General features: G+C 44.5%; 9 protein-coding genes across 9 annotated transcripts; 3 read left to right on the plus strand and 6 right to left on the minus strand.

Moving 5' to 3' along the window:
• Positions 1-843: 843 nt before the first annotated feature.
• Positions 844-1826, plus strand: BHQ10_009915 (uncharacterized protein; the record flags this gene model as incomplete). Its single annotated transcript, XM_040882882.1, has 2 exons — positions 844-1144; positions 1198-1826. The coding sequence occupies 2 exons, from the start codon at positions 844-846 to the stop codon at positions 1824-1826; spliced, it is 930 nt and encodes a 309-aa protein (XP_040738417.1).
• Positions 1827-2019: 193 nt separating this feature from the next.
• On the minus strand, positions 2020-3191 carry BHQ10_009916 (uncharacterized protein; the record flags this gene model as incomplete). The annotated part of the gene is made up of 3 exons (XM_040882883.1): positions 2020-2359; positions 2413-2644; positions 2714-3191. The coding sequence occupies 3 exons, from the start codon at positions 3189-3191 to the stop codon at positions 2020-2022; spliced, it is 1050 nt and encodes a 349-aa protein (XP_040738418.1).
• A 4206-nt stretch (positions 3192-7397) lies between these two features.
• BHQ10_009917 (uncharacterized protein) lies at positions 7398-8305 on the minus strand (the record flags this gene model as incomplete). The annotated part of the gene is made up of 2 exons (XM_040882884.1): positions 7398-7685; positions 7736-8305. 2 exons carry the CDS (start codon positions 8303-8305, stop codon positions 7398-7400), a joined length of 858 nt encoding a protein of 285 aa, XP_040738419.1.
• A 1848-nt stretch (positions 8306-10153) lies between these two features.
• BHQ10_009918 (uncharacterized protein) lies at positions 10154-10657 on the minus strand (the record flags this gene model as incomplete). The annotated part of the gene is made up of 1 exon (XM_040882885.1): positions 10154-10657. The coding sequence occupies one exon, from the start codon at positions 10655-10657 to the stop codon at positions 10154-10156; it is 504 nt and encodes a 167-aa protein (XP_040738420.1).
• Positions 10658-10917: 260 nt separating this feature from the next.
• On the minus strand, positions 10918-12212 carry BHQ10_009919 (uncharacterized protein; the record flags this gene model as incomplete). The annotated part of the gene is made up of 3 exons (XM_040882886.1): positions 10918-11807; positions 11862-12017; positions 12080-12212. 3 exons carry the CDS (start codon positions 12210-12212, stop codon positions 10918-10920), a joined length of 1179 nt encoding a protein of 392 aa, XP_040738421.1.
• Positions 12213-14538: 2326 nt separating this feature from the next.
• BHQ10_009920 (uncharacterized protein) lies at positions 14539-15663 on the minus strand (the record flags this gene model as incomplete). Its single annotated transcript, XM_040882888.1, has 1 exon — positions 14539-15663. The coding sequence occupies one exon, from the start codon at positions 15661-15663 to the stop codon at positions 14539-14541; it is 1125 nt and encodes a 374-aa protein (XP_040738422.1).
• A 1209-nt stretch (positions 15664-16872) lies between these two features.
• BHQ10_009921 (uncharacterized protein) lies at positions 16873-17882 on the minus strand (the record flags this gene model as incomplete). Its single annotated transcript, XM_040882889.1, has 3 exons — positions 16873-17366; positions 17422-17664; positions 17723-17882. 3 exons carry the CDS (start codon positions 17880-17882, stop codon positions 16873-16875), a joined length of 897 nt encoding a protein of 298 aa, XP_040738423.1.
• Positions 17883-18453: 571 nt separating this feature from the next.
• BHQ10_009922 (uncharacterized protein) lies at positions 18454-21453 on the plus strand (the record flags this gene model as incomplete). Its single annotated transcript, XM_040882890.1, has 11 exons — positions 18454-18634; positions 18699-18914; positions 18976-19127; positions 19465-19544; positions 19594-19754; positions 19808-20068; positions 20328-20785; positions 20838-20970; positions 21033-21167; positions 21227-21308; positions 21363-21453. The coding sequence occupies 11 exons, from the start codon at positions 18454-18456 to the stop codon at positions 21451-21453; spliced, it is 1950 nt and encodes a 649-aa protein (XP_040738424.1).
• A 1675-nt stretch (positions 21454-23128) lies between these two features.
• Positions 23129-23627, plus strand: BHQ10_009923 (uncharacterized protein; the record flags this gene model as incomplete). Its single annotated transcript, XM_040882891.1, has 2 exons — positions 23129-23143; positions 23244-23627. 2 exons carry the CDS (start codon positions 23129-23131, stop codon positions 23625-23627), a joined length of 399 nt encoding a protein of 132 aa, XP_040738425.1.
• Between the last annotated feature and the right edge of the window lie 1331 nt (positions 23628-24958).

Below are 24958 nucleotides of genomic sequence, written 5' to 3' on the forward strand. Positions count from 1 at the left end.
GAGAGCATTCGTCGTCCGGGAGCATCCTTGATCCAGCCCAGGACACATGAACATCAATACATTCTCCACATTCATGATGGCTCTGAACAATGTGAGAGCTATGTTAGAATGTGACAAAATGCTGAATCAAATCCAGTATTCTGGGGCTACAAGCAACGACAGGACTGGTAGTTTGGTTGTGATGCTGAGCAATTAAAGACGGCACCTCCTTGGAAGGTTGAGTTGCAAGCTTCGTCATGGTTTAGATGTGAGGTTCTGTATGAGAACTGTCGTGATAGTTTAGCCAGGGAAAAGTATAATGCGCAGTTGATGGCGGTTTAATTAAGCCATTGCGACCCGGCGACAATTCTCCAAAGGTTCCCTTTTACGTGTATTGTAGCGGCAGCTTCGGGAAGTGGACACCAGAGGTGTAAGCGCTAAGAGGGCACTAAGAGGGCGCTATTAGGACCGATCTCCACGATTGACGGCCTTAGCAAGCCCCTAAGCACAAGTCAAAGGAGCCTCCAGGCGAAGTGTAGAACCAGTACCCGTTGCGAAAATTAGGGATAAGTATATCGATGGTATCTCAAATTTCACACAATCATTAGAGTAAATTGACATCGCAATACATTGGTAAGTTTGAATCCACGGCAATAAGTTCAGAATTGGCTGCAAACGGACAGCCTAAAGGAAAGCCCAAATAGGGCATGAGTTAGCATGTGATTTGGCAGCCTGCTCAGGCGGTGAGGCAGCCACAAGCCATTAATCTGCCGCCCATCGACAGACATCAACTCTCACCAATACATCTCCATCTCTATCATCATGACCTTTGTTTCTATCCATCTCTGGCCACAATACGAATAAATGGCAAAGTCTCGAATCTTAGCAGTCGCGACGCACCTTGGCCGCCGCGCCTACAGACACAAGCTCTCCGTCATTTCTTTATTATTTGTCATTTTCTTTGTAGTCCCCATCTTTCTATACACTTTACTCGGCACCATACTCGCGAACGATCCACGATTAGTCCCGCACGCGATTCGCAATGCTCGCAGCGTCTTGCTGATTACAGCGCATCCGGATGATGAGTCGTTGTTCTTCAGTCCGAGTATTCTGCACAATTCAGAGAAGCCGCATGTAAATCGGCATTTGCTTGTTTTATCGTCTGGTAAGACCAAGTGAGCAGAACAAAAAAAACGGCGGTGAAATGACAGTGAACAGGAAATTTCAATGGTCTCGGAGAGCATCGCCGCACAGAAACAAAAGCCTCCTGCGCCGCGCTAGGAATCCGCGACGACAACTGCGTGATACTCGATAATAAAGACCTACAAGATAACCCGCGACAATGGTGGGATGACTCCATCGTCGAAAAGATACTCGAAGAGTACATCAAAAAATGGAAAATCGACCTAATAATCACCTTTGACCACTACGGTGTCTCTGGCCATGTCAACCATAGATCCGTCAGCAAGGGCGTGAAGAAATTCTGTGACGAACATGACCATATGCCGCCCGTGTACGCGAATCAGTCGAAATTTTTGTTGAGGAAATACTCGTCGCTGTTCGATTTGATACCTACGTCGGTGCCATTTACCTGGCGAATATTGGAAGCTCTTATCAGACCGGTACCACAAGGATACGAGACTTCCATTTCGGTCGCAGACAAACCAGTGCCACCGCCAGAGGGCGGAGATAAATACGGCGACAAGGCTCTTCTCGTGACGGATTGGGGCTTATATATGCAAGGGCGACAGGCGTTCAAGCAGCACGCATCGCAATACTCCTGGGACCGGGTGCTGTACCTGATTGTCAGCCGGTATATGTGGTTTAACGATTTGAAGAGACTGTAGTTAATTATTGCATAGCTTAATTTGTATAAAATGTCGTATTTCTAATCTAAATGTACAGTAAAAAAAACGCCGTTGCTGGCTAGGACAATAACAGACCGCTGATGCACAAACTTTGAAGGAGAGGAAGAAGAAGAAGAAAAAGAAGGAAATTAATATACGTGTCGATGAATAGATTAAAAAAAATGCAAACCGGCTATGCGTGTTTGAGGCAAGATATTCCACTTTCCGAATCGAATTTGTCGGCCGTAGATTTATTTCGTCTCGCAGCGCATCGTCGTCGTCGCAGAGACGTGAGATAGTACACGGTCAACATGAGCGAGACCATAAACGAGAGGCAGACGAGAATCGACCCCCGCCGCAAATGCCCGATCCAGTTTATCAGCGCAGCGTCGAAATTGTGCCACGACGAGGAACCCAAGTGGCGGAATAACGGCGTGTCTACGAAGCCGTTCAGCATGTGTAGGCGCGGTGAGCCGGTGATGCCGCCGAGTATTCGGAGGGAGGCGCGGTCTTCTTGGAGGGTGAAGATGGTACTTCAAAAAAATCAGTGGTTTCGTACCAAGACGAGAGGGGGGTGTAAACTTACGAAGCATAGTGGCAGCCAGTACTAAACATTACTGCGACATAGGGCAAATAAAACCATACATGGTTATAGGGAGCGAGATTATTAACGAGATTTTTGACGAATTCGTTGCCCTTGCTGGCCATCATAAAGCCGATCGAGAAGCCCGTCGGATGAGCGGCCGGAGCAACAAAATCGAATCGCCTCAACGGTCCCAAGCTGCGTTTGCACGCGAGGTCGAAATCCAGCACGACACCTGATAAAACGATAATCAGCCGATGATCGGATTGAAAGTTCATTTACACAAGCAAAATAGGGGGCTTACCGCCATACGTCTGCAGCACCATGTATCGCAGAGCATCGACTCGCTCTACCGGGTATCGATAATTATGCCACATGTCGCTGAGATGCGGAAACTCTTCGTTGACCAGCTTCTCGGCTGCGGCATCGTCCCAGATGAGCGCCGTCCAGTTGTGGTGATATTTGATGCATTCATCTCGCGCGCCCAGCCACTCTGCTCGCGGTGCATTTGGTCCTAGATGAATATGGTGTAGTATAGGCGGGACGACATCCTGATACGAAGGTCCAGCAGTCGTCTGATTGACCGGGTACGACGCAAAAGTCACGTCAAAATCATCGCGATCTTTCGAAATCCACGACTCAACAGAAGCGTGTCTCCAGCGACTAGACAGTGACACCAGGTTGAATAAGGTGTTACCAAGCGGCGCCCACCACCGCTGCGACAGCACCAGCACAGCACACAGCACGATCAGGATTCGTACACGGAGGGAAGGCATTGTCATATTGACAGATTACCAAAGATGGGGAGAGTGACATGGACTAGACATAGACTAGAGAGGGGAAAGTAACTTTGAGTGCAGAAAGTTGCCAGCAGGGCCAGCGAAACGGCATTATTATTAACACGGCTTGTTGTGCGGGCGATGATTGGGCGCACACAGACCCTGAGGCTGAATGGCTAAGCTCAAGACTAAAGAGTTAAGCTCAACGCTAAGCCGCAATTTGTCTTGCTCCAGCTGTGTCACGTTGGCGACGAATTTTGTTGGCTGACTTGCTGCGGTTAGTGTTGGTTGCTTTTGTTAGACGGGCTAACCAATAGTAGCAGTCCGCGATGATGCTGAGTTGTAATTGTAACTTAATTATGCGTCTGCCTGAAGTTGTCCGTGTCCGCGTTACGGTATTGTGTATAACTTACGGTACCATTGTTACAATTTACCTGACAAAAGTATGGAAATTGCTGTCTGACCGTCCTCGGAAGCACCGGGCTCCATGTTTCTACCGCGTATTGGTTCTGCAGCTCTGGTAGGCCGTTTGACCTCGCAACCTGGGAGTTGCCAGTCGCGGGGTCAGTCTCTTCCAGTTGGTACACGGCTTTACACTGAGTGACTGGGGTCAGGTAGCATTGTCGCGATCGCCGGATGGGGAGCGCTGCGTCCTACCCAAAGCGGAAAGAGGAGATTGGTAGGCAGAAAAATAAGTAAAATACGTAGGGAAATAATAGAAATGACTCCTCTGCATTTTTTTTTTTTTTTCGCGGGTGGTGGGCTGTTTGACCAAAGGAGAAACACGGAATACGAGCATATGCGCCTTTTTCTCAGCCAACAGCGTCCGTCCATTCGCCCGGATGGCTGTACGAACTCTTTCATATATTTTTTACTATTTCAGGGGGTTGCTTCAAAGACACGGAACAAAAAATTCCCCTGTACGACAGACAGAAGCTGAAACGAGCAATTAAATGTAATAATGTATTTCTGATTTCTGCGACTGTCGAAACGATTTCTCGTCTGGTCTAGCGCAATCCTTTGCGGACAATATTTTCTTCACCTAACGCGCCACGGTGACTCCCGGCCATTGACCTCGTTTCATTCTCGTGTAGTGGCTGAACGTTATACGTGCAGGCAATTTTAGCCTGACCAGTGGAAACTTTCAATTTTTGGAACGGCAATGGGCATTGGGATCACACCATTCGAGGCTTTTGTGCGTTACGTACTATTGTTAGAATGTAATTCGTAACTGACTAACTGCCAACTGGACGGACTGGAAATCGGGGTTTGTGCGTTAGTCTCCTTTTTTTTTCTTCTCCACGCTAACCACCGTTCGCCTTCTAGGCTCCTAACAGCTGGACCTCCTTGAACGGTCGGATCTCTGATCATCGGTAATTCCACTGCTCAATGGCGGAGCGTGCGCGCCGAGAGTTTGCGCTGAAAGCTTACTTGGCTTAGCGCTGGTAATCGACCCCCCTAGATAGCGCGCAGAGAGCTCAGTGCCGTACCTAGGACGCGGCCCATCGATATTTAGATGCTTCCCAGTCAGAGTCTGGCAATTGATCACAAGAGCTGTGTAGGAAAAATAGAAGGTGTCCGGAATTAGCTTTGTTGAAGATTCAGCTTAGTCGGAGTCTGGCAAGTGATCGCAAGAGCTGTGAAAGAACACGCGATCGGCACGTTGGCAAAAGCCGAGGCTAGTATCGTAGCCCTAACCCTACGACGTACACCCAATCGGGGCAAATGGGAAGGCAACACGTGAATGGAGAATAACTGTTCCGTCTCTGACCGGTTGGTTAGAAAACTTTGAATGTTAAGTAATACAGAGAATTGGTTTCATCTTTGATGACAAAAATGTGACTGCGTCGGCGAAGAAGGGGTGAACTCAATCTATCCGAGGAGTTGCAGCCAGACTGGATTGGGCGATGCGTATCAGAGTCCAGCAATGAAAGGCCCATGTGAATGGATAAATGTTGCTCCGTCATTTAAATAAACCAATAATATTTATTGCTTTCAAGCCTAGCGGCGAGACATATCAGGATCGCAAGAGCTTTGTGTGAGGCAGCAGAATTCCCAGATCAATATTTTCGAAGTCCATTTCAGGTTCATTGAGCTACATAATTATACTTGTGCAGTCGCTGGTTGATATTTCTTCGGCCTTTTATCTTTAGCAATGCCAGGATGCTTAGAGTGATTGACTACGTTGCTGGTCTTCATACGCACGATGAGCGCAAAGCACGGAATCCAGAAATGACTATGAAGACGAGTGTCGCTTGAACAACATTTCTGTATTTAAACCTAGCATTTCATCAAACAAAAGCGTGGGCAAAAAACTGATGTCCTGCCCATTGATAGTCCGGGGTACTTCGGGATCCAAGTATCCGTTCCGACGGTTCGAGGCATCCCGCAGTCGGATGAACAAAAGCATCACAATCATGTCTAGTTTGCCCAGGTTAACACTCATTGCGACACTATATACTTCTCATCAGATTGATGCACCCTTTAGTTGGTTGCTCAATCAGTGCGAAAAGCTTGTACACAATCTGACTATCTAAATTGCAATATTAAACTTGATTGAGATGACAGCACTTCTTTCTTCACTGACTACGACGGATGAAGTACTCTTAAGAAAATACTTAAGAATTGCTAGTCATTAATCACCACGGCTACGAATGAAGAGGCCGTTGAGTCTAAAGGCTATTCCCCGGATCATCTCGAAGATGCATCTGCCGAGTTTTTCATCTCAGCAGAGGAAGAGAAACGTCTGTTGCCAGTGACGGATCTCCGTATCATGCCCATCCTAGTGATATTTTACATGATGTCGTTCCTCGACAAAGCCAATCTTGGTACGATTGTGTCTCGTAATACGTTTGGTGTCTATCCTGCGTGAATTCGAAATGATATATGCTATGGCATAGGAAATGCTCGAACTGTTGACCTTGGATCTGATCTCGAATGACTAAAAGCTGTGTGCTTCCTTGCTCCTGGTTCCTTATATCTCGCTAGAACTGCCGACTAATATTTTATTGAAGTATCTCGGACTAAGGTAGGCTTCAGATATACCCAAATCAACATGCCAAAAATCTGACCATTTTCTAGGAACTTCCCCGACAGCAGTAATCTGCTGGGGAACTGTGAGGATATGCACTGGAATTATCGAGAACCGAACATAACAGATTGCAATTTGCCTATTACTTGGCGCTTTTGCAGCGGAATACTTCTCTATGACTTTTATTGAACAGGTTCTGACATTTCACATAGTCTACACATTGGTGGATAGTGAATACCTTCGTATCCCTGAAGATGTATTCCGTCAGAAGCTGCACCAATATTAAGTGCAGGTAAATATATCCCTTTTCCATATAGAGATATCGATGCAATTGCTACGACTAGAAACAACCGTATATCGCGGCTTAAGAACAGCCAACTTCTTCCGGACAATGGGTTGCAATTGTTGGTGCAAGGCTAGGCATTAGTCATTTGTAAGACACTCCAGGACTAATACAGGCGATGTCAATCACAAGCTGATTAGTTTTCATATAGGGTAATTCAATATACTAAAGTAATGGGCCTGATAGTACTTGCGATAGACGGTGGCTCCGAGAAGGTTGCTCTCTGTGAGAAATTAGGTGATGCGGTTATCGATTTTATGAAGACTAACTTATTTACTTTCTCTGAGCAGATCATGATTCCAGGTCTAGCATGGAAACATCTTACTAAATCAATATATAGGACATAACATCAGACACAAATAAGATGACAAACAGCGGCGCAGACGGTATCGTAGTCACAAGCTCAAGCCCGCGAGCATATAAACAAGCCTTGACGTACGTCCGTCGACTCGGCGTACTCGTCTGCATCAGCATTAGTACATACGTGTGTTATTCCAGTGGATGGTCACGGGGCCAATCTATTCTAGCTCCCAAAAAATGGCTTTCCCTCTAGGATTAGAATATTTTGTGGCAAAAGGCGTAGGCTTGACAGGCACCAGTACAGGGAAAATAGTCCATACGAAGAAATCTCTCGGATTTCTCCGAGCTGGAAAGATGAAGCCAATCATTCTAGAGAAGAAATTGAAGAAATTCCGCAATGCCTTCAGCATCTGGAATAATCAGCGTGGCAGACATCATTCAAGGAGCGCAGTTTTCAGCTATGAGAAAAGGTCTGTGTTCTATATCAAACAAATTTGTAGATACGATGAAAATAACATCTAAGGTTGAACTAGATTCACTTCCTCCCAACACCAAGAACTGCTTGACCATGACAGACGTTTCCATTCTCTTCCACCAACCTTACCCACTCATCGCTACACAGCGCCACTTGCTCTTCAGTTAGATCCTTCAGGATCGTCGTCAATCCTGGATTGGAGCTCTTCATAAACGTCTTGACAAACTCCTTTGGTTCAGGAACTTGCCAATTGACCTCGACAAATTCAGCGTGAACATCTCGGAATCCGGCGGCCTCCAATTCAGCTTTGATTCCTTCAGGTGATTTCCATATCTCGGCAAATTTCATCTTTCACTTTTGTTAGCTTTAGTTTAGCATTTATTTGGTTTTGTCCTTACCGGTGAGTCGATACTCTTCTGGGTTATCTTTTGAGCCGCCTGGACGACAAATCCCATCCACCCTACCTTTGCCCAGCTGGTGCATGCAAAGACACCATCGGCTAACAAAACACGGTGTGCTTCCGACAAACCTTTCTTATGATCCGGCAACATGAAATAGACGAGACTTCCCATCACATGCGACACACTATTGCTAGCAAACTTCTCGAGATTCTGTGCATCCATTACATCCACTTCGAGCCTGGCCCAGCATTTCGCGGCGTGAACATTTTCAGAGTGCATCTCCTTCTGCTTTCTCATTCTGGCAGCTTCAACCATACCAGCTGAAAAATCAGTGGCTATCAACTTTGTTGTCTCTGGAATTTGTTCTCCGTATTTCTTGAAGAGTAAAGTAGGCAGCGTTCCAGGCCCACATCCAATGTCGAGGATGGTCGAAGCAGTGCTGAATGGGAGCGTGGTATTCACGACATTCAGCATTCTTGTACAAGGTATAGACAATGGGCCGTCAATGGGCATCTTTTCGTATTCAGCGGCGGTGTTGTCCCATTTTGATGAGTTTGACAAGGACATCTTGGCTGTGAGCTCGTCGATATTTTACTATAATAGTGATAGTGTTTTTAAGTAGGAAGAATGCATTAGATGAAGATTTTGGTCTGTCAGAAATGAAGATCTGACATGAACGCAGAAAGATATTTATAGCTTCAAGAAGCTGCGATTCTTAACCAAAAAGCATAGGTACCCTCCGAGCACTACGGCTGAGGCGGAGACTTCTCGGAGACATATGGAGATAAGCCAGTAGAGTCCTACATAGATTCCCACCTTCAAAATATTTGTACAAGTTTCATAACAGATCGATCGCTTTAGCCAAGAATGCTCGGTATCATAGGCACGAAGCATACTCTCCATCGTACTGCGGCTGATGCGGAGACTTCTCGGAGACATAGATGAAGATAGCCAATAAGGCATAATTTCTAATTCCCGGCATATTCAAGATCTTCAACAGATTGGTCACTTAGCTGAAAGCTGAAAGCATCTTGGTTAGAAAGAGCCGTTATTTTAGAAAGTTGAACCAATAGGCCTTCAATACGAGTGTTGGTTGCTAAATATATCACGAGTCTACAGTTGATTAGCTGAAACGACAATAAGCTTGACCTGCTGCAGGCTGGATGCTCTAAGTTGTTAAATCTAGTATCTCTAATGATATATTGAGCTTCAAAGGGTGGCAGAAGATGATGGACCAGAATAACAGGAAGTCGCGTAGAGTCTTACCACAATCGTACAACTTATAGACCATTACATGTCATTGCATCTTGGCTACTTATTGAAACTCACTCGCCTCGTAAATCAAGTACTCGTAAATCAAGTACTGCACTGGGAATGGCGTATATTGGTATCATGGCTTCTTTGTTGTTGTTGTTGTTGTTGTTGTTGTTGTTGTTGTACAAAAAGATATCCAATCTGAGGCTACGGTCATCTACGCTCTTACGAAAGGTAGATCAGTGCTTGGTGATACAAAAGGGAAGCACACAGTCCACTACATCCTCCTCTCATCTCATCATGTTGCATACGTTCAACTGTCGGTTGATGTCATCCTGATTTCTAAACACCTGGCCCTACTGAGCAATTACTCGGCAACAAAATGCTCCCTTGGCTCCCGCGCTCTCACCCGCATTTTGTGGTCAGATTGTTGGAAGTCCGGGCTCTTTTAAGGACGATGGCGACGGAATTTCCAACCAGATCTACTTCATGTGATTCTTGGGGAGCTAGAATGGCGAGATGTTATAGCATTTGCAACGGCTTCCCCTACGACACAGCAGTGTTACTATGTTTCTGTGCCTCAACGGGACAAGATGACCGTGTAACAGTATCGATCTTCTATCCCGTGTTGCGGTAAGCGTACCTTTTCACAACAGCACGGCGTTTTTTCTACCAACTGCTACTCTTGGCAGCACTTTAGCTGCATCGATCTTGTAGAATTGTCACCCATCGATCAATATCGTTGCGTAGAATGCGCGAAGACTACCCATAATTCAAGGCTGTCCCCTGGTGGCATTAAGAGGCAATGCTGCCGAACGCGTAGAGTAGGCTATCGGGTTGATGTTAGCAAAGTGAGAAACGCCTCCAGCTCTTCTTTCCGATCCTTCTTCTCGACGGCTAGAAATTCAATCTACCGTCAATCCCACTCCTAACCCATCGCAAGCGACCACGTACTGAATTCTATTTCGTGACCTATTTTCTTGGCCAGCATATTGTCTGAAAGATGTTACGACTTGAAAAGTCGATCCATATCTATCTTATCCAGTTGAATTATTGATCTTTAGTTATCATACAACCAAGAATCAATTCACATATCGAGACCGTTATACCCATAGCCGATTCCATCCCTTCAAAGACGTTCTAGAAATACTATGGTTATAGCTAGATCTTCACATTCAGACTAGTAGCAAACGCCAAACAAGTCCAAGCAGCCACATCAACCGTCCAGGTACGCAACAAATGAATATTCAACCATTCATCGAGAACATCAGTCGGCGTTCCCTTTGACCGATCATCCTCCACAATCGCGCGAATCCGCGGCGCCACCATAGGCACAAATAGCAAGTGACTAGCCGCAAGCGATGCACCTGCTACATACCACCGTAGCGACCGATTGGCGACCAACGAATCATAGCGCCAGTAATAGTTCCCGATTGAGGTCCAGAAAGTCAAGCCGAGAAGCCCGACGACACGAGGCAGTGCTGCTGTGAAGAACTCTTTGAAGTAGGTGGGTAGAATAAAGTCGGATTTGGGACGGTTGGTGGGCGAGGTGAAGATGCGCAGGAAATGGTGTTGATCAAATGCATACCACAGTGTGCAGGTTGATGAGATGAGAGGGGCTAAGGCGAGAGCAGCCATTGGGTCGAAGACCAGCCGGGAAGCCATGTTTCTCGTCACGTATTTGAATCTGACTGCTTACTTTTGGGAGCTTCTATTGTCTTTGAATGAACGTGTAGAAAGCTGAATTATGGCCTGATGTTTGGGGCTGAGATAGGCATTCTCGGAGCTTCGGAGCGGATCGACCCGATTGGTAGTGTCCTGCCCCTACCCTAAGTCAAATCCAGTCAAGTTTTGTGAAAAGAAACGACCAGGCTTGTGCATCCTCTTTTATTAATTCACTATAGAATATCTATACAATATACAGTCTATTTAGCCTTGTCCTTGACGGTGAAGGAGTACTTAGGCTTCAGATCATCCTTCACAGGGTAAAGATCTCCACCCTCATACTGCATGTCGCGCATGTAGTACTCAAACACCAACTTCTCAGAGCTAATATCCAAGGTAACAAAACCGTTGCCAGCACCTGCAGCATCGGCACCCAAGAACTTGACATAAGAACCCAAGGCGACACCGTTATTGCAATCGCCAGCCTCGGGGTAACCAGCAGCACCGGAGAGGACAAAGTTGGTGTTGTTACCGACGTAGTGGGCAGCGCAGTGATCGTGACCGTTAAGGACAACACCGTTGTGCTTCTCGACGACAGAGATCATGGGCCAGAGCTCGGTGTAATTGGTGCTGGATGACAGGAAACCGTGATGGATCTGCAAGAATTTCCAGTCGGCCTTGGACTTAGCAAACGCCTGAGTCACGAAGTCGACCTGGGTCTGCTTAGTCTTATAGCACGAGGTGGTATACTCATTCTGATAAACAGAAGTGCTTTCCTGGTACTTCTCAATGAAGCAGTCAGAGTCGACGACGACGAAGGTGGCAGTCCAGTCCTGGCCGGCAAGGTCGTAGGTATAGTAGGGCAATCCCTCGGTACCAAAGTACCAGCGGTCATCGTACAAGGGAGCCAATTTGGTTTGGAAATCAACACCAGCCTGGCCGTAAACGATATCGTGGTTACCGAGGGCTTGGTACCAGGTGGCATTTTCATAGACGCCCTCGGAGTACATGTCGACCCAGGTCTCCTGGAAGCGGTTGACACCGGTGGTAGTGAAGCCAATGCCGCTATCGTAGAAGTTGTCTCCAACGGAGATGAAAGCTGAGCAGTCCTTCATGGCACAAATCTGTCCAATGTACGTGGCAGTAGATGCTATGACGTTTGTTAGTAAAAAAATGGTGTAAGACTACATTTTTTGTTTCCTACCCTGAGACCACGAAGCATTTTGGGCAGCCGCGCGGTCACCAGTGTCACAGTCATTCTGTAACTCGCGAGGGATTGTAATGTTGTTGGCAGTCAAGACGGGAGTCACTTCATTGCAGAAGTAGTCGTTGGCGGGACTCCAACCACTCCAACCGAAGTCTGCAAATTGTTTAGTCAATTGTGGGACATGCACACGTGGAAACAGATAGCTGAAGACATACCACCGAGAACGCCCAGGGTAAGGGTCTTTTCACCCTTGGGAGCAGCAACAGATCCGGCGACCTTCTGAGTCTTCGCAGAGGCGGCGCCAATCACGGCACCAGCCAATAGAACGGAACGAAGAGAGATGGCCATCTTGGAGTTGTACTTCGAGATTACGCACAGTAGAGTAAAACGTCCATTTCAACTCACAATTCAGGACATACCCTGCCCTTTTATGCCAAAGAGCTGTCACGGGTGGTTGCACATATCAGCTAACATGAATCAGGCGATAGCTTGGCAGGTGCATGATTGACACCAAATGATTCGACAATGGCCATAGAAGCTACACAGAAGCTTTCCGGGTTTCCATTGTATTGGTTCGAAACCTTGTTCGGCGAAGCAAGCCATCGATCGTTGAAACGGCAAGCACAATTGGTGCATTAGCTCTAGTGCTTTGATTTTGCCTAATCATCCCTGCAACTAGGCCTGTAATGGTAACCATCTTGGGAAAATGATGCAGGGCACGGACACCTGGTAATCAACCAGAGATTTAATTCATTTGAATGTAAAAGCTTTTTGGTGGATTGATCGGTGATTTCAAGGTTCGCAAGGCACGTTTTTCCAACATGACGTGCAGCTATTTCGTCAGGATAGCCAGACTACTCAGCAGCGAAGGCATGGTAGCAACTGTCGCCAGTACTTGCCTCGAAGTGTAAGAACATAGATGGTGAAGAGACACGCGACCGTATCGTCGACTGCAACGCCATTCACAGGGTACCTCCGGAGTAGTTTGATAGATAGAAGCCTCTAAGCCTCCAACAGTGACATTTCGCCGAAGCTTGTCAACGCAGGACAAAAGCTTGTTTCTTCTCTTCCAGAAGCCAATCACAGCGAGTGTTTTACTAAGAAATCAGATTGCTGCGAATGTTAACGCACTGTGAGCCCACGTGTAGAAACACCGCGGCCCGCGGGTGGGGTTAGGGTAATTGCAGCGGGTCCATGCATCGACAGGCATTTTGCTCCATTCCTCAACAGGCAGTTCTTCCGAGTATTCTAGACCCGTTCATTTCGTTGATGAAGATCTCCTCCGCTTGTTGTCGCGTATCGCGGTCTGAGACACTAAGATCTTGCATCGTGCTGTTATATACTTGCTTTTCAATATGCATGTCAGAACCATCGTGGAGCTATTTTAGAAAAAAAAAAAGAAAAAGAAAAAAAGAGAAAGAAAAGGGAAAAAAAAGAAGAGGAGTGCAAGAATTGACTGGAAGTCCCCCGCCCTATGTCTAATCCCCATCCTCATCTCCTTTCGAATTCATGACATGGCGCTGCGACGATGATAGATTGCTTGGATTTAATATGCCACGAGATGTAGTGGTCTAAAGGAGGATTTCTTTTCCACTGCACTTCCCGACCTTATATACATTAAGATGCAATCTAGAGTTAAAACCCAACATACTTCGTGTTTAGAACCATGTATGGAAGCGGATCATATAACAATAACCATGCTGTAACTTGGATTCACTCTTATGTGAGAATTTGCTTTTGCAACAACCAGCAATTATCACTTCCTTTTGTAATTGTTAAGCTTGTCAATGACAAGATTTGTTATATCTCGTAAAACTACGTCCACTAATGACTAAATCTACCCTCCTAGTTTGTTTGTTTTTTTTCTTTCGCAAATCGAGCGTTGCATATACTTGCAGGGGTAAAATTAACCTTGTTCTCGTCAGCAACCTGTTAAAATTATCAACTCCATTATATTATCCAGTGCTTCCGAGGTACACCTGCATAAAAAAAGAATTAGATTAGCTTCAATCAATGATCAGAATATTCTCAGTAACACATACAGCTTATAGATTTTTATAGTCGCTCGGATTAAGTATAGTAGCTAGTAATAGGATAAGAATACATATATCAACCTCACATAAATAGGTAAATAGATCACTAGAATCTAGTAAAACCAAGATCACACCATAACTTCATATAAAGAAAATCTCATAAATACTGCTATCAAAAGAAATAGATATAACCTATATAATCTATATCTCTAACTACACAAGCAATCAGACCTCTTAATCTTACTAAAACATAACCAGACCTTAGTACATATATAGAACATCTTTTGGCTGTCCGCTAGAGCCTGATGTAAAATATAAATAGATATTTACTTTAAGAGATAGGATATAGAGAATACTATCTTATTTATATCTAATTGCTTGTTAGAAAAGGTCTAGGATTATTTAATTATATTAGCTACCTATTAGTCTATGCTTTATATCAGCGGCTGAGTATATTAGGTAGATCTTTGCTCTGGAAATAAGAAGTATAGACTCTTATAGCTCTAGATTAAGCTCTGTGTTTAGGGGACAGTATATTATACCAGTTTTAAATTCCATATTTGAAAGGTGCCCTTTTGCAGATTATCGCCCCTGTATTGTCATAGGTCACTCGCGACTAGACCTTTTCTCTATTAGAGTACTCAATGTAACACGAAGCCATCTTGAAAAGGATCACTCGGATCAAACAAGAGCTCAGTCTGAGATACGATATGGGCCGCTCCACTTACTTCAGGTATCACAGCACGAAAACCTCCCAGTTGTACCTCCCTTATTACCCTTCCTGTCATCGTACTCCCCACAATACTTTCCACAGTGAACTCCTGCCCGAGCTCTAGTTCGCCTCTTGCAAGATGCAACGCAGCGCGTGCACTTACTCCTGTCCCTGTAGGGCTACGATCGATCTCGCCATCCTCAAAAACATTCACATTCCTGCTGTGATTTCGGGGATCGTAAGGTGGGCCTGTGAAAATGACCCCATGAAGTTCATTTAGGTCTGAATTGATTGGATGTTCGACCACGATCTTTGGACAGTCGAGGATTGCTTTGCGAATCTTTCGCCCAAGAGAAACAAAGGAGGTACTATTCTCAGACACCATTTCTAGTCGCTGGGGGATATGAAGGGTGTCTAGTGAGACAATGGCAAAAAAGACGCCACCGAAGCAAATATCGAAGGTGACTTCTCCTAACCCAGGAACAGCGACAGTCTGATCCAGCTGATAAACGAATGAAGGCACATTTAGAAAAAATGCCCGCAGTACCTCGCCTGTCTTGTCATCGAATGTCGCACGAGTGTTGACTATGCCGGCTGGACTGCTCAATCTGATTTCTCGGCTCTCCTGGCCATTCTTTTCCACAAGTCCAGTCTCGAAAACAACTTTAGTAATACCTAGAGTAGCATGTCCGCACATCGAACTGTACCCGTGGGTGTTAATGAAGAACACATCCAGATCTGCTTCCTTGGGATTACTTGGGCTTGTCAAGATGGCGCCATACATATCGGCGTGGCCCCGTGGTTCCAGCAATAGTCCGCATCGCAGATGATCATAGTGCTGTTGGAAATAGCGACGCTTCTCGAGAACATTGAAGCCATGAATTGGTGGAAGACCTGAAACAATGATGCGTGTCGGCTCACCACCGGTATGAGTATCAATGGTGTTGATTCGCCGATACTTTGAGGGTGCTTGCCACTTCCATAGCGGCTTAAAGGGACTAGTAGCAATGGGCACTTCATTCTTAGGTGCGGTTTCGGTAGTATTGGCAGCCATTGAGAAGGTAGGAATAGCGGCCCAAGAGATTCTGATGGCAGAAGAAAGGCAGCAGGGCCGAAGTTACACGTATGCGCAATGTCTATATTTCTTTTTTTCTGAATATCACAGAGGGCACATATGACGGCTCACTTTGCTTTGAAAATCTCATGAGGTTGAAACACTTGGAAACGGGGTCATCTAAACTTGAATTTTGATTATGTAGCAATGTACAACGTAGCATATTCGCCTAATTATACGGTAGTAACTATCTGATGACATGATCAGTAAGCGGCCTGACCAACTCACTGACTAAGCGATCTAGCCACTTCTCTTACAAATCAACATTCATGATGCTGAGTCAAACCATCACTGGAGTGGAAAGATCACGTTGATAGTTGTAAAAATGCATCGATGTATCGATATATCCATACGATGACTGACTAGCTAGTGGATATATATGCAGGTCAGATTTGGCGGGTTGTAACGTGTGTTACGCCATATCATATCAATATGGTGTGTTGTGTTCCCCGCTGCTACGACTCAAAATATCCAAAAATAATATAAAGTATATGTTTGAATGTATATATGCAATGTAATTGATCTAAGAGCCCAATAGGAACTGAGGGGCTGCCATTAAACTTAAAAGCCTTTAATTTACGGTTCAGTAAGTTACGACATTATATTGTTCAGATATGTAGATGACATTCAGCAGAATCCCCTCTTCTATATTTACCGCCATCCAAATTACAATCCTAATCATATCTATAGTCCAGAATATGAGCACTAATAAGAAAAGTGTCAAATAAAGACCTCTATAGATTCCTTGCTTAATTCACTGTTGATGTCACAACAGATCTATATTAAAAATTGCAGAAAACGCAGAGTAGATATACTAGATTTTAGAGATTTAGCCAAGTCGAGTCTTTCAGGAAAAGGTTCAACTACACTTTATGCTATGTATTTTATACATTTTATCCTAACACGCTTATAAATCTATGCGTTCTCTATTTATACAACTATCTATCTCTTGTGTCTAACCGGTTGTCTAAAGATTTAAACCTTTAACTTTTACTAAGCAAGGCTGTAAACAAGAAATGCTTATAGAAAACTTCATAGACTCCAGACGCAACAAAATGAAAAGGCACATGTAACAAGGAACTCTACCTCTGAATTGTAACCGATAACCTAAGGTAACGCTTAGATCTTCCGGCTCTCGAAATGTGACGATCAAACCTCGGCACTTGCTTGATCTCCACGTTCTGGCACTTGTTTCAAAGCATCAAGAGAGCTGCCCTCTGACGGACAGTGCTCAGAGCCGTCAGATTGCAAAATGGCAGAAGGGTGGAATGAATTCATGATTACCATGACAATGACCATCATCACAGCATCAAAAACATACAGAAAGACCTCGTGGTCAATCAAATAACCGTCATTACCTTGTGCAAACTCAATGAGACGATAAATGGACCGGACCAAAATCAATCCGCTGACGACGTAACATGCGTACAACAGTCCTCTCCAGTCTCGAGGCCAGATATCTCTCTGAACTTGTAGTGTTCGTTCTGACTGTGAAGTTGGTGATTTGAGAATCCTGCGGTGAAATAGGACGGACGAAAGAAGAAACGCTCCGAAGAAAAGAAGCTGAATGCAGAGACCTGCGACAATGACCCACTGGCCAATTACCAAGGTGTTTGCCGATCCATGAGACATGATACCACCACCTAGAAAAGACTGTTAAGATTTTTATGTGTGAGTGACTATAGCTGATGCGCGTACCTGCTCCCTGAACGATAAAAGATAGGATGTCGCCCCCGACAAAGATTTTCGTCATGAGTTCCACTGGCACATAGCTCAGATGTTTCCCTCGCAAAAATTTAATGATCCTTCCAAGAAGCATGTACACTGATGCTGCATACAGGATTGGGGCGAGTAAAAGAAAGAGCGATTGCATGGCGTAGAGAATGGTGGATGTCTGTTTGAAGTGGGAGGCCGCACGAGCACCGTAACCAATGACTTGGACTATGTCAACTGTTAGTCAACCATAAGGGCATTTCGATCGAATAAATACTGTACTAACAAATACCGCCAACTATAAATGGGTTCATATATTTGGCATGACTGTTGATCCGCTGAATCAAATGTAATGCAGTTGTTAAGAAGAATATGGCAGCAAACAACACTGCGGCTATCACGCTAGGCGTATAGTGGTAAAGAACGACGGTGGAAGATCCGGTCATTATGAGCAGAATTAACTCCAAAAGATAGTGTTTGAAGATGTTCGCTATTCGAGCTGATCCGATGTGAACTTGATTATTCGATATTGATCATCAGCAGTTCGGGCAAACTCGAATGTTATATATATAGGCCATCCATTTCATTTTCGCCATCGCAAAGTTTTTCGTCTACATGTAGGCAGCATAATTGTGAGATTGGAGGTAGATAAGAATGGTAAAAAATTCTGGTACCAGAACCGAATTCTCTTAATTGCATATAAGATACATGTTTAAAATGCCAAAATATCAGTGAGTGGAGATTAGGGCTATGCGACAATGCGAATACGAATACGAATTTGAATCTCGTATTCGGTTTGACACCCAGGCTCCTTTGATAGTTCAGGAAGAATCTCTTTTCAACTTCGCGATAACATCCAAGAATAGATTACTTATTTTCCAAAAGATTTGGCTGCCTTACGAGTCTTTTCCCGAATACACAATGTACAAAGGATGAACTTTTTGATCGGTTTACTTTAATATCCAGCGAGTCAACACTACAACTTTTTGAAGAACAATAGGGGCAACTTTATCAATAATGGACTCTAAGAATAACTCGAGAACATTAGAAGATGAATTTATCTCTGACCAAGATGGTGTAATTGACAGTGAAATCGAATCTGATGAAGCACCACCAGCATACAATTCTCTCTCCCCAGAAGACCTGCCTTTATCACCATCGTACTCAATTGACAAGCGTCAGTCGATCTTCTTAGAAGGTATGGGGGAGAAACAAGCATCTCCCCGAAAAGAATATACTAACATTAGACTCGGAGCACATAGATATCGACCGTTTCAGCATTGACTTAAGTGCAGGAAATAGGACATCTTCTTCACTTCACGCGTTTTCGATCCCTACGCAGCGTCCTAGATTAGTCGAAATCCCGGCAAGCGGTTCGACCTTCTCATCTCCAGCCCAGAGACAGGAGGACTTGAGAACAACATCAAAGCCCAACCATCAGGTGATGAACATTGTACTTATGCTTGTTGGATGCAGAGGTGAGAGTCTATAAAACAATGTTTATTGTCTTTTGTCTTGCTAACTTAAAGTACGACAAAGATGAGATCAAGTCAATTATCCTGGTTGGTCAAGAGCTTTGCAAGAAAGGTCACCGAGTGCGAGTTGTTACACACTCAATTTTTCAAACATTTGTCCTAAAAGCAGGGTTGGAGTTTTTCGCTCTCAGTAACGACGCGCAGCATCCGATTGCGGTGAGTAATTACTATAAATATGATTATACCTTGACGAATCCGAGAGCTCATGCCTGGAAAGAAAAATGATTCAGGACTCATACCTGGCCTTAGCAGCGCGGACAAGCAAGAGGTTTTCAAAAGTAGCAAGATACTCATGCATACCCTCCGAAAATGTTGGGATGCTTGCACACAACCTGGACCACATGAAGACAGGCCATTTGTCGCCAATGCCATCATCGCAACGCCGCTTGCTCATGCTCACATACATTGTGCGGAACGCCTAACCATCCCGCTCCATATCATGTCTATATCCCCCTGGTCACCAACAACGCGATTTGCACATCCTTTAACCCAGATAGAGGGAGGTAGGGGATTCGACCTAGGAGCTCAGAATTATCTTTCATATCTTCTTGTGCAGGAGTCCTTGGGACACGAGTAAGTGACTGATGTCTATTGGGGCGAACCGATATTGACAAGTCTCTAGAACCTGTCGTATTATCGAACATTTCCGAAGGTTTACCTTACATCTACCCAAGCTACCACTTGTTCAAGGAGCAGGGTTCCAAGGACAATTCAAGATACCTCATACGTATCTTTGGTCTCCAAGTCTTCTTCCCAAACCCGATGACTGGGACGATGTCATTGGTATGAATAGATTTCCGAGAAATCTGGAAACTAGTGCTGATATAAGATGCCAGATATCGCCGGCTATGTAACAACGGACATCGTAGCGCCTTATACGCCTTCTGAAGGCCTTTCTCGTTTCTTGGAGTCCGCAGAGAGCCCGATACTCGTTCTGCTAGATACAGCACAACTGAAGAACCCGGATGATTTTCTGCAAACCCTCAAAGAGACCTCTCTTAAATACGGAGTTCACATCCTTCTGGACAGTAAATTTCAGATTTTCCGATGTACCCTTGATATTCCGACCATTTTTGTTCTGGATAGTGTTCCGCTCGGTAAGTATATTAATCCAAATCAAAAAATAGATATATATTCGTCACTAATAGCCTACTCAAAGAATGGGTCATGCCCAAAGTTTCGGTACTCTTAACTAGTGGACAATTCCCTTCAATCAATCTAGCGCTCAAATTTGGCAAGCCGATGGTGACCTTGCCCCTTCTTCGAGAGTAGGCACTTCTCGCTACCCCAGTGGATATGACTTTACTAATAGATACAATAGTCAGCCATTTTGGTCTACCGCCATTTATTATGCAGGTCTAGGTTCTTTCCCCATCCTAGAACCAGACTTTTTCAGTGAGAAATTTGTCGAAGCCTTCCGCTACTGTATGCAACAAGACGTTCGAGAAAGCGCGCAGAGACTAAGTGAACATACCAAATTGGAAAATGGGACAGCGAATGCCGTGAATTCGTTTTATCATCATCTGCAGTCAAACAAGTTTGAACGCAAGCCTGTTGGATCAGACTCCGAGTCACATCACTTACGACTTGAGCCGCTGGTTACATCCTCTCCCAAATCAGCCGTTCGATCAGGAAATGCAGATGTGAACGAGGTAGATTGCCCACCACATGCCTGGCAAGGAACAGCAACAAATTCAGTTGTGAAAGCGAAGCCCACAATCCTGGTTGAGGTGAAAGGGGTGAGTAGGAACTTGATGAAAGCCATTGTCAAGCCAACAGTCTCCCACATTGCCGATGCGTACAATAAGTTTGAAGTATGTTTCCTGAAAATCAAGAGAGTTTCAAAACTAAGTCTTCCACACTTAGGATGATCCATTGGCTCTGAAAGGAAAACAGAAAAGCGATCTATCGAAGGCCGATACGGCCAAGAAAGTGGCGAAAAATGTAGGCTTCGGCTCTGCAGTCGCCTGTGGTAAAATTGCTCTTTTGCCCTTCAAGAGTGAGTTCTACAGTTATCAATGTCAATCCAGTTCAATATGTTTGTCGCTGAATCTTTCCCAGCTGTATACTATATGAGCGAAACGGCGTCATACGGAGTACGCGCCCTGAAAGGATTAGATCGACACGAATCAAGGAACCACGACCTCACCCCGGATAGGAACTGGTACAAAAGGCCAACTGGAGATCTAAGAGGAGGTATGCTATGAAGAATGCAGGCTTGAAGGCGATCTTTACCAACTGATAATCCCTTTCAGTAGCCGAAAAGAATACCGAAAGACAGATTTATCTTCCTTCCCGGAGGGACGATGCCTATAATCGTGCATTATCGGCTTCAAGGTCAGCGTTTGCGACGCAATCGAGACCACATCCTAACCTGCATCCGCTAAACAGGAGAACCTCATTCGATTCCAGATTTGATCATCCAGGGCGTTTGGCCCACTCTGGAAACAACAGAAATAGTTGGGAGGATAAGCAGGAGTAAAATTATTAGGAGTTTGTTGAAAGGGTTGTGGTATATTGAGTATGACCCATGCACTGTCTGTTAACCGTTTTCCCTCTTCTGCCGAAAGACCAGAGCTTGATGTTATGCTGGGACCCTATATGTACAACATTCATTTAATTTGGCGTTAAAACCATCTACATTGGAAATTTTCAACGTTACGCCATATACCTATGTATGCGTGCCCAAGTACATATACATGATTATAAGTTTGTGCATGTCCACCGGTCTCATCGTGGTCATTTGACAGAATATAGCCATCATTCAATCGCGATGCTAATACAATTTGTTCTTGAAATGCCCGGTCAAGCTCCAAATATGTCAATTGTTAGAGAAAAATCATTGTGTGGGTAATATGTTGGCTTCCGAAGACGAAGTAAGAGCCGTGACGGCCCATTAGTAGTTTGGTATCAGTTACTGCAAACAAAATTACGCCCCAGTCAATACGATCCCGGATATTTTCTTGCCGATATCAATCACAAACTACCCCGATCAGGGAGTTGTCAAAGCGTATCAATTTTGTCGCCGGATCCAGATCTGGTAAGCCTGCACCGCATGGAGGTGGGTGTTGAACCCCTGTCATCGGAGGTCTCCGTCTTCAGACTTAAAACGAAACTCGAACTTAGACCGTGCTATCAAAGCATACTACGTATACTATTGATAAGTAAGTCATCCTATGAAGAGGCTGAACATAGACAGCCGCTTAATATATTGCAAGAACCTAAAATGCACTTTTTAGATTTGCCGATAATGGACCTACGACGCCTAAACATTGCGTACCCTGAATCAAAGTAATCACCACGGGACGTATTGGAACATGCTTCGGCATAATGTGAATCCAGAGACTTAATGTATGTCAGATGCCCCCATGCCAGGCCAGGACTACAATTTACTCGTACAATATATACTCAGGTTGCATTGCCAATGCTCGCTAAATGTTAGCCTCTAACTAGACCTTAAAGAGCGAAGCACAGAAAACAAAACAACAATAAATTGCACCGGCATACCCACCCATATTAGTCTGGATGTCCGTCTCCGCTGTGATCTGCATAAAGATGGCTTTCGAAGGCTTGGGTTGTACAAATACGACAAGAGATAAGATCCTATCATCTTTTCACGAGATAGGAGCCGCTAAAGAGATTACTTCGCGGTAGATCAGCTCTATAGGCGCTATATACAGCTCGGCAAGCCACAGTCCCGCCGCTAAAACAGTCCCCGCCCACTGTTTTGATGCTTGATTCTCTCGATGTCACCTTCAGGCCTCAAGTCTCTAAACATTAGGCAGTGTGATCGCAAGCCTGCGTTGCATTTGTGGACCAGTACTTTGTGGGCTTGTTGATCTTCCAGCGGCTGTTTGATTAAATTTTGTGGCCATGCCAAGTCTTCACGATGCGGTGTTGTTGACATGCGACTATATTATCACCCTGATAGGCAGGAGGTGATGTTTAGTTATGCAAAATCCCCACCAGATACTACCTCGGGCTTAACCATTGTCGTTATTGATGCATTTCTCAATAAACAATTCAATTACTCATATCTCAAGACCCCGGTTATCTCCCCGTTCTGCTGTTTCTGAAATGGCATAAATGGCGAGCATTTCTCACATAGCTTCCTGGAACGTCAAAAATATCAATAATTCCATAAGTCAATCATCAAGATGCAGTTCACAAAGGTGCGTTCATAATATACACCTCGAATACAATTTTTATATCAAAAATGGTTGATTACGGATCAGCCAAACCTACCTACATACTAATTTCGTCTTCATACAGGTCGCCGCTGCCACCTTTTTCCTCATCTCCAGCGTCTACGCTGCTGCCCCTGTGCAGAAGCGTGCCTCTTGCGTTGAATACTGTGGCAGCACATGCTACTGGCAATCAGACATCGATGACGCCCTCAACCAAGGATACTCGCTTTTGCAGTCCGGCAAGACAGACGACGACTACCCCCACCAATACAACGACGACGAAGGCTTCGATTTTCCCGTATCCGGCCCTTGGTACGAATACCCAATTCTTTCATCCTACAAGGTTTTCACTGGTGGATCACCTGGAACCGATCGTGTTATCTTCAATGGTGACGGTGACTACGCTGGTTTGATCACCCATACTGGAGCTTCTAGCTACGACGGCTTTGTTGAATGCGATGCTGCCTAGAAGATCATTGATTATGACATTACGAATGGCGTTTTTATACTCAAGATATGTGTATAACCCGCATAAGGCACACGTCATGTTGAAGATAACCTTCTGAATGGAAACGGGAATGAATGAGAATAAAGACTGTACAGGAAAGAAAGCCAAAACAGGTGACATAGATCAGATACAAAAAGTGGCATTAACAAAAATAAACACGGAACAAGAGAAACACTACCAAAATCCAGCCGTTCACTGATCATTCTTGTAATATTCTTATCTAGTTTTGTAAAGCAACAGTCTTGCGTATTGTGATAACATTGATCTAATGTCTTTTGTTGCTTGTGGGGCAATTTGTAGGATCTTCAAAAAGGAAGTGCGATGTTCGCAGATGAAATGATTTATCGAGCGCGTTAGGCCTGGCCAAAGCATCTCAGCTGGTGCTGCTGGAAGCCTGTCACCAATACAGCTTATCAAAACCTCCATCTTTCTGGCGGTCGAAGTCGATGTTATTGCAGTATCAACTATATCACCAGCCCCAGAAGCAAGTGACCTTGCCACAGTATAACTTTTACCGCCCAGTGTTAAGCCGGTATCAAAGTCACCACTGCGACGATTGATGCGAGATGTAAAGTGTGCTGAAGATCATGGATCCGCACACTCGTACAGTATCTTCTGAAGCCTAAGACACTCATGATGAGGCAGCTTTGAAATCTGCTGGTCTCGCAGGAAACGAAGCAGGTCAAGGTTGATCCAATTGTCTTGTATTGCGACTCTCAATGGCACCATGAGGCGGTAAATGATGCGATGCTTGCTAACCTCTTCCGCATACTTTTCATATCTATTTAAATTTCTTCCTTGATACGAAGCTATCTAAGAATACCAGCCCAATATCATTTACAGTTCACATAGTTGAAAATAATGCGTATGGGTGTGTGATTGGTCAATTGGTTGCTGATAAGCTGTGTTCTCGATAACGTATTTCAAGGGTAAGTGGGACACCTTCTAATTCCATACGAAATGCTATTTACTACAGTTTACTATATTAGACACTAGCTGAGCTGATAAGAACCAAGTTACTTAGAATTTCAAAAGATTCTATTGAATAATTATTTAAATAGCTCTTAAACCTAAAAATTACGCTGTAGTGTTTATTACGAGGTAAATAAATAATACGATTTTAAAGATTAATATTACAGCTAGATTCTTATCAGGTTTTGTTAAATGTATTTGATTTTCGGGTAAGATTCATATATTAATGTCGGAACGTCAATACATGTATAAATTAGACAGAAATTAGGAATCAAAACAGATCCCGTTTGTGCCTCACCTTATAGACTTGTCGAATCAGC

Source organism: Talaromyces amestolkiae, assembly GCF_001896365.1.
Source record: "Talaromyces amestolkiae strain CIB chromosome Unknown scaffold27.1, whole genome shotgun sequence".
Classification (NCBI taxonomy): Eukaryota; Fungi; Ascomycota; class Eurotiomycetes; order Eurotiales; family Trichocomaceae; genus Talaromyces; species Talaromyces amestolkiae.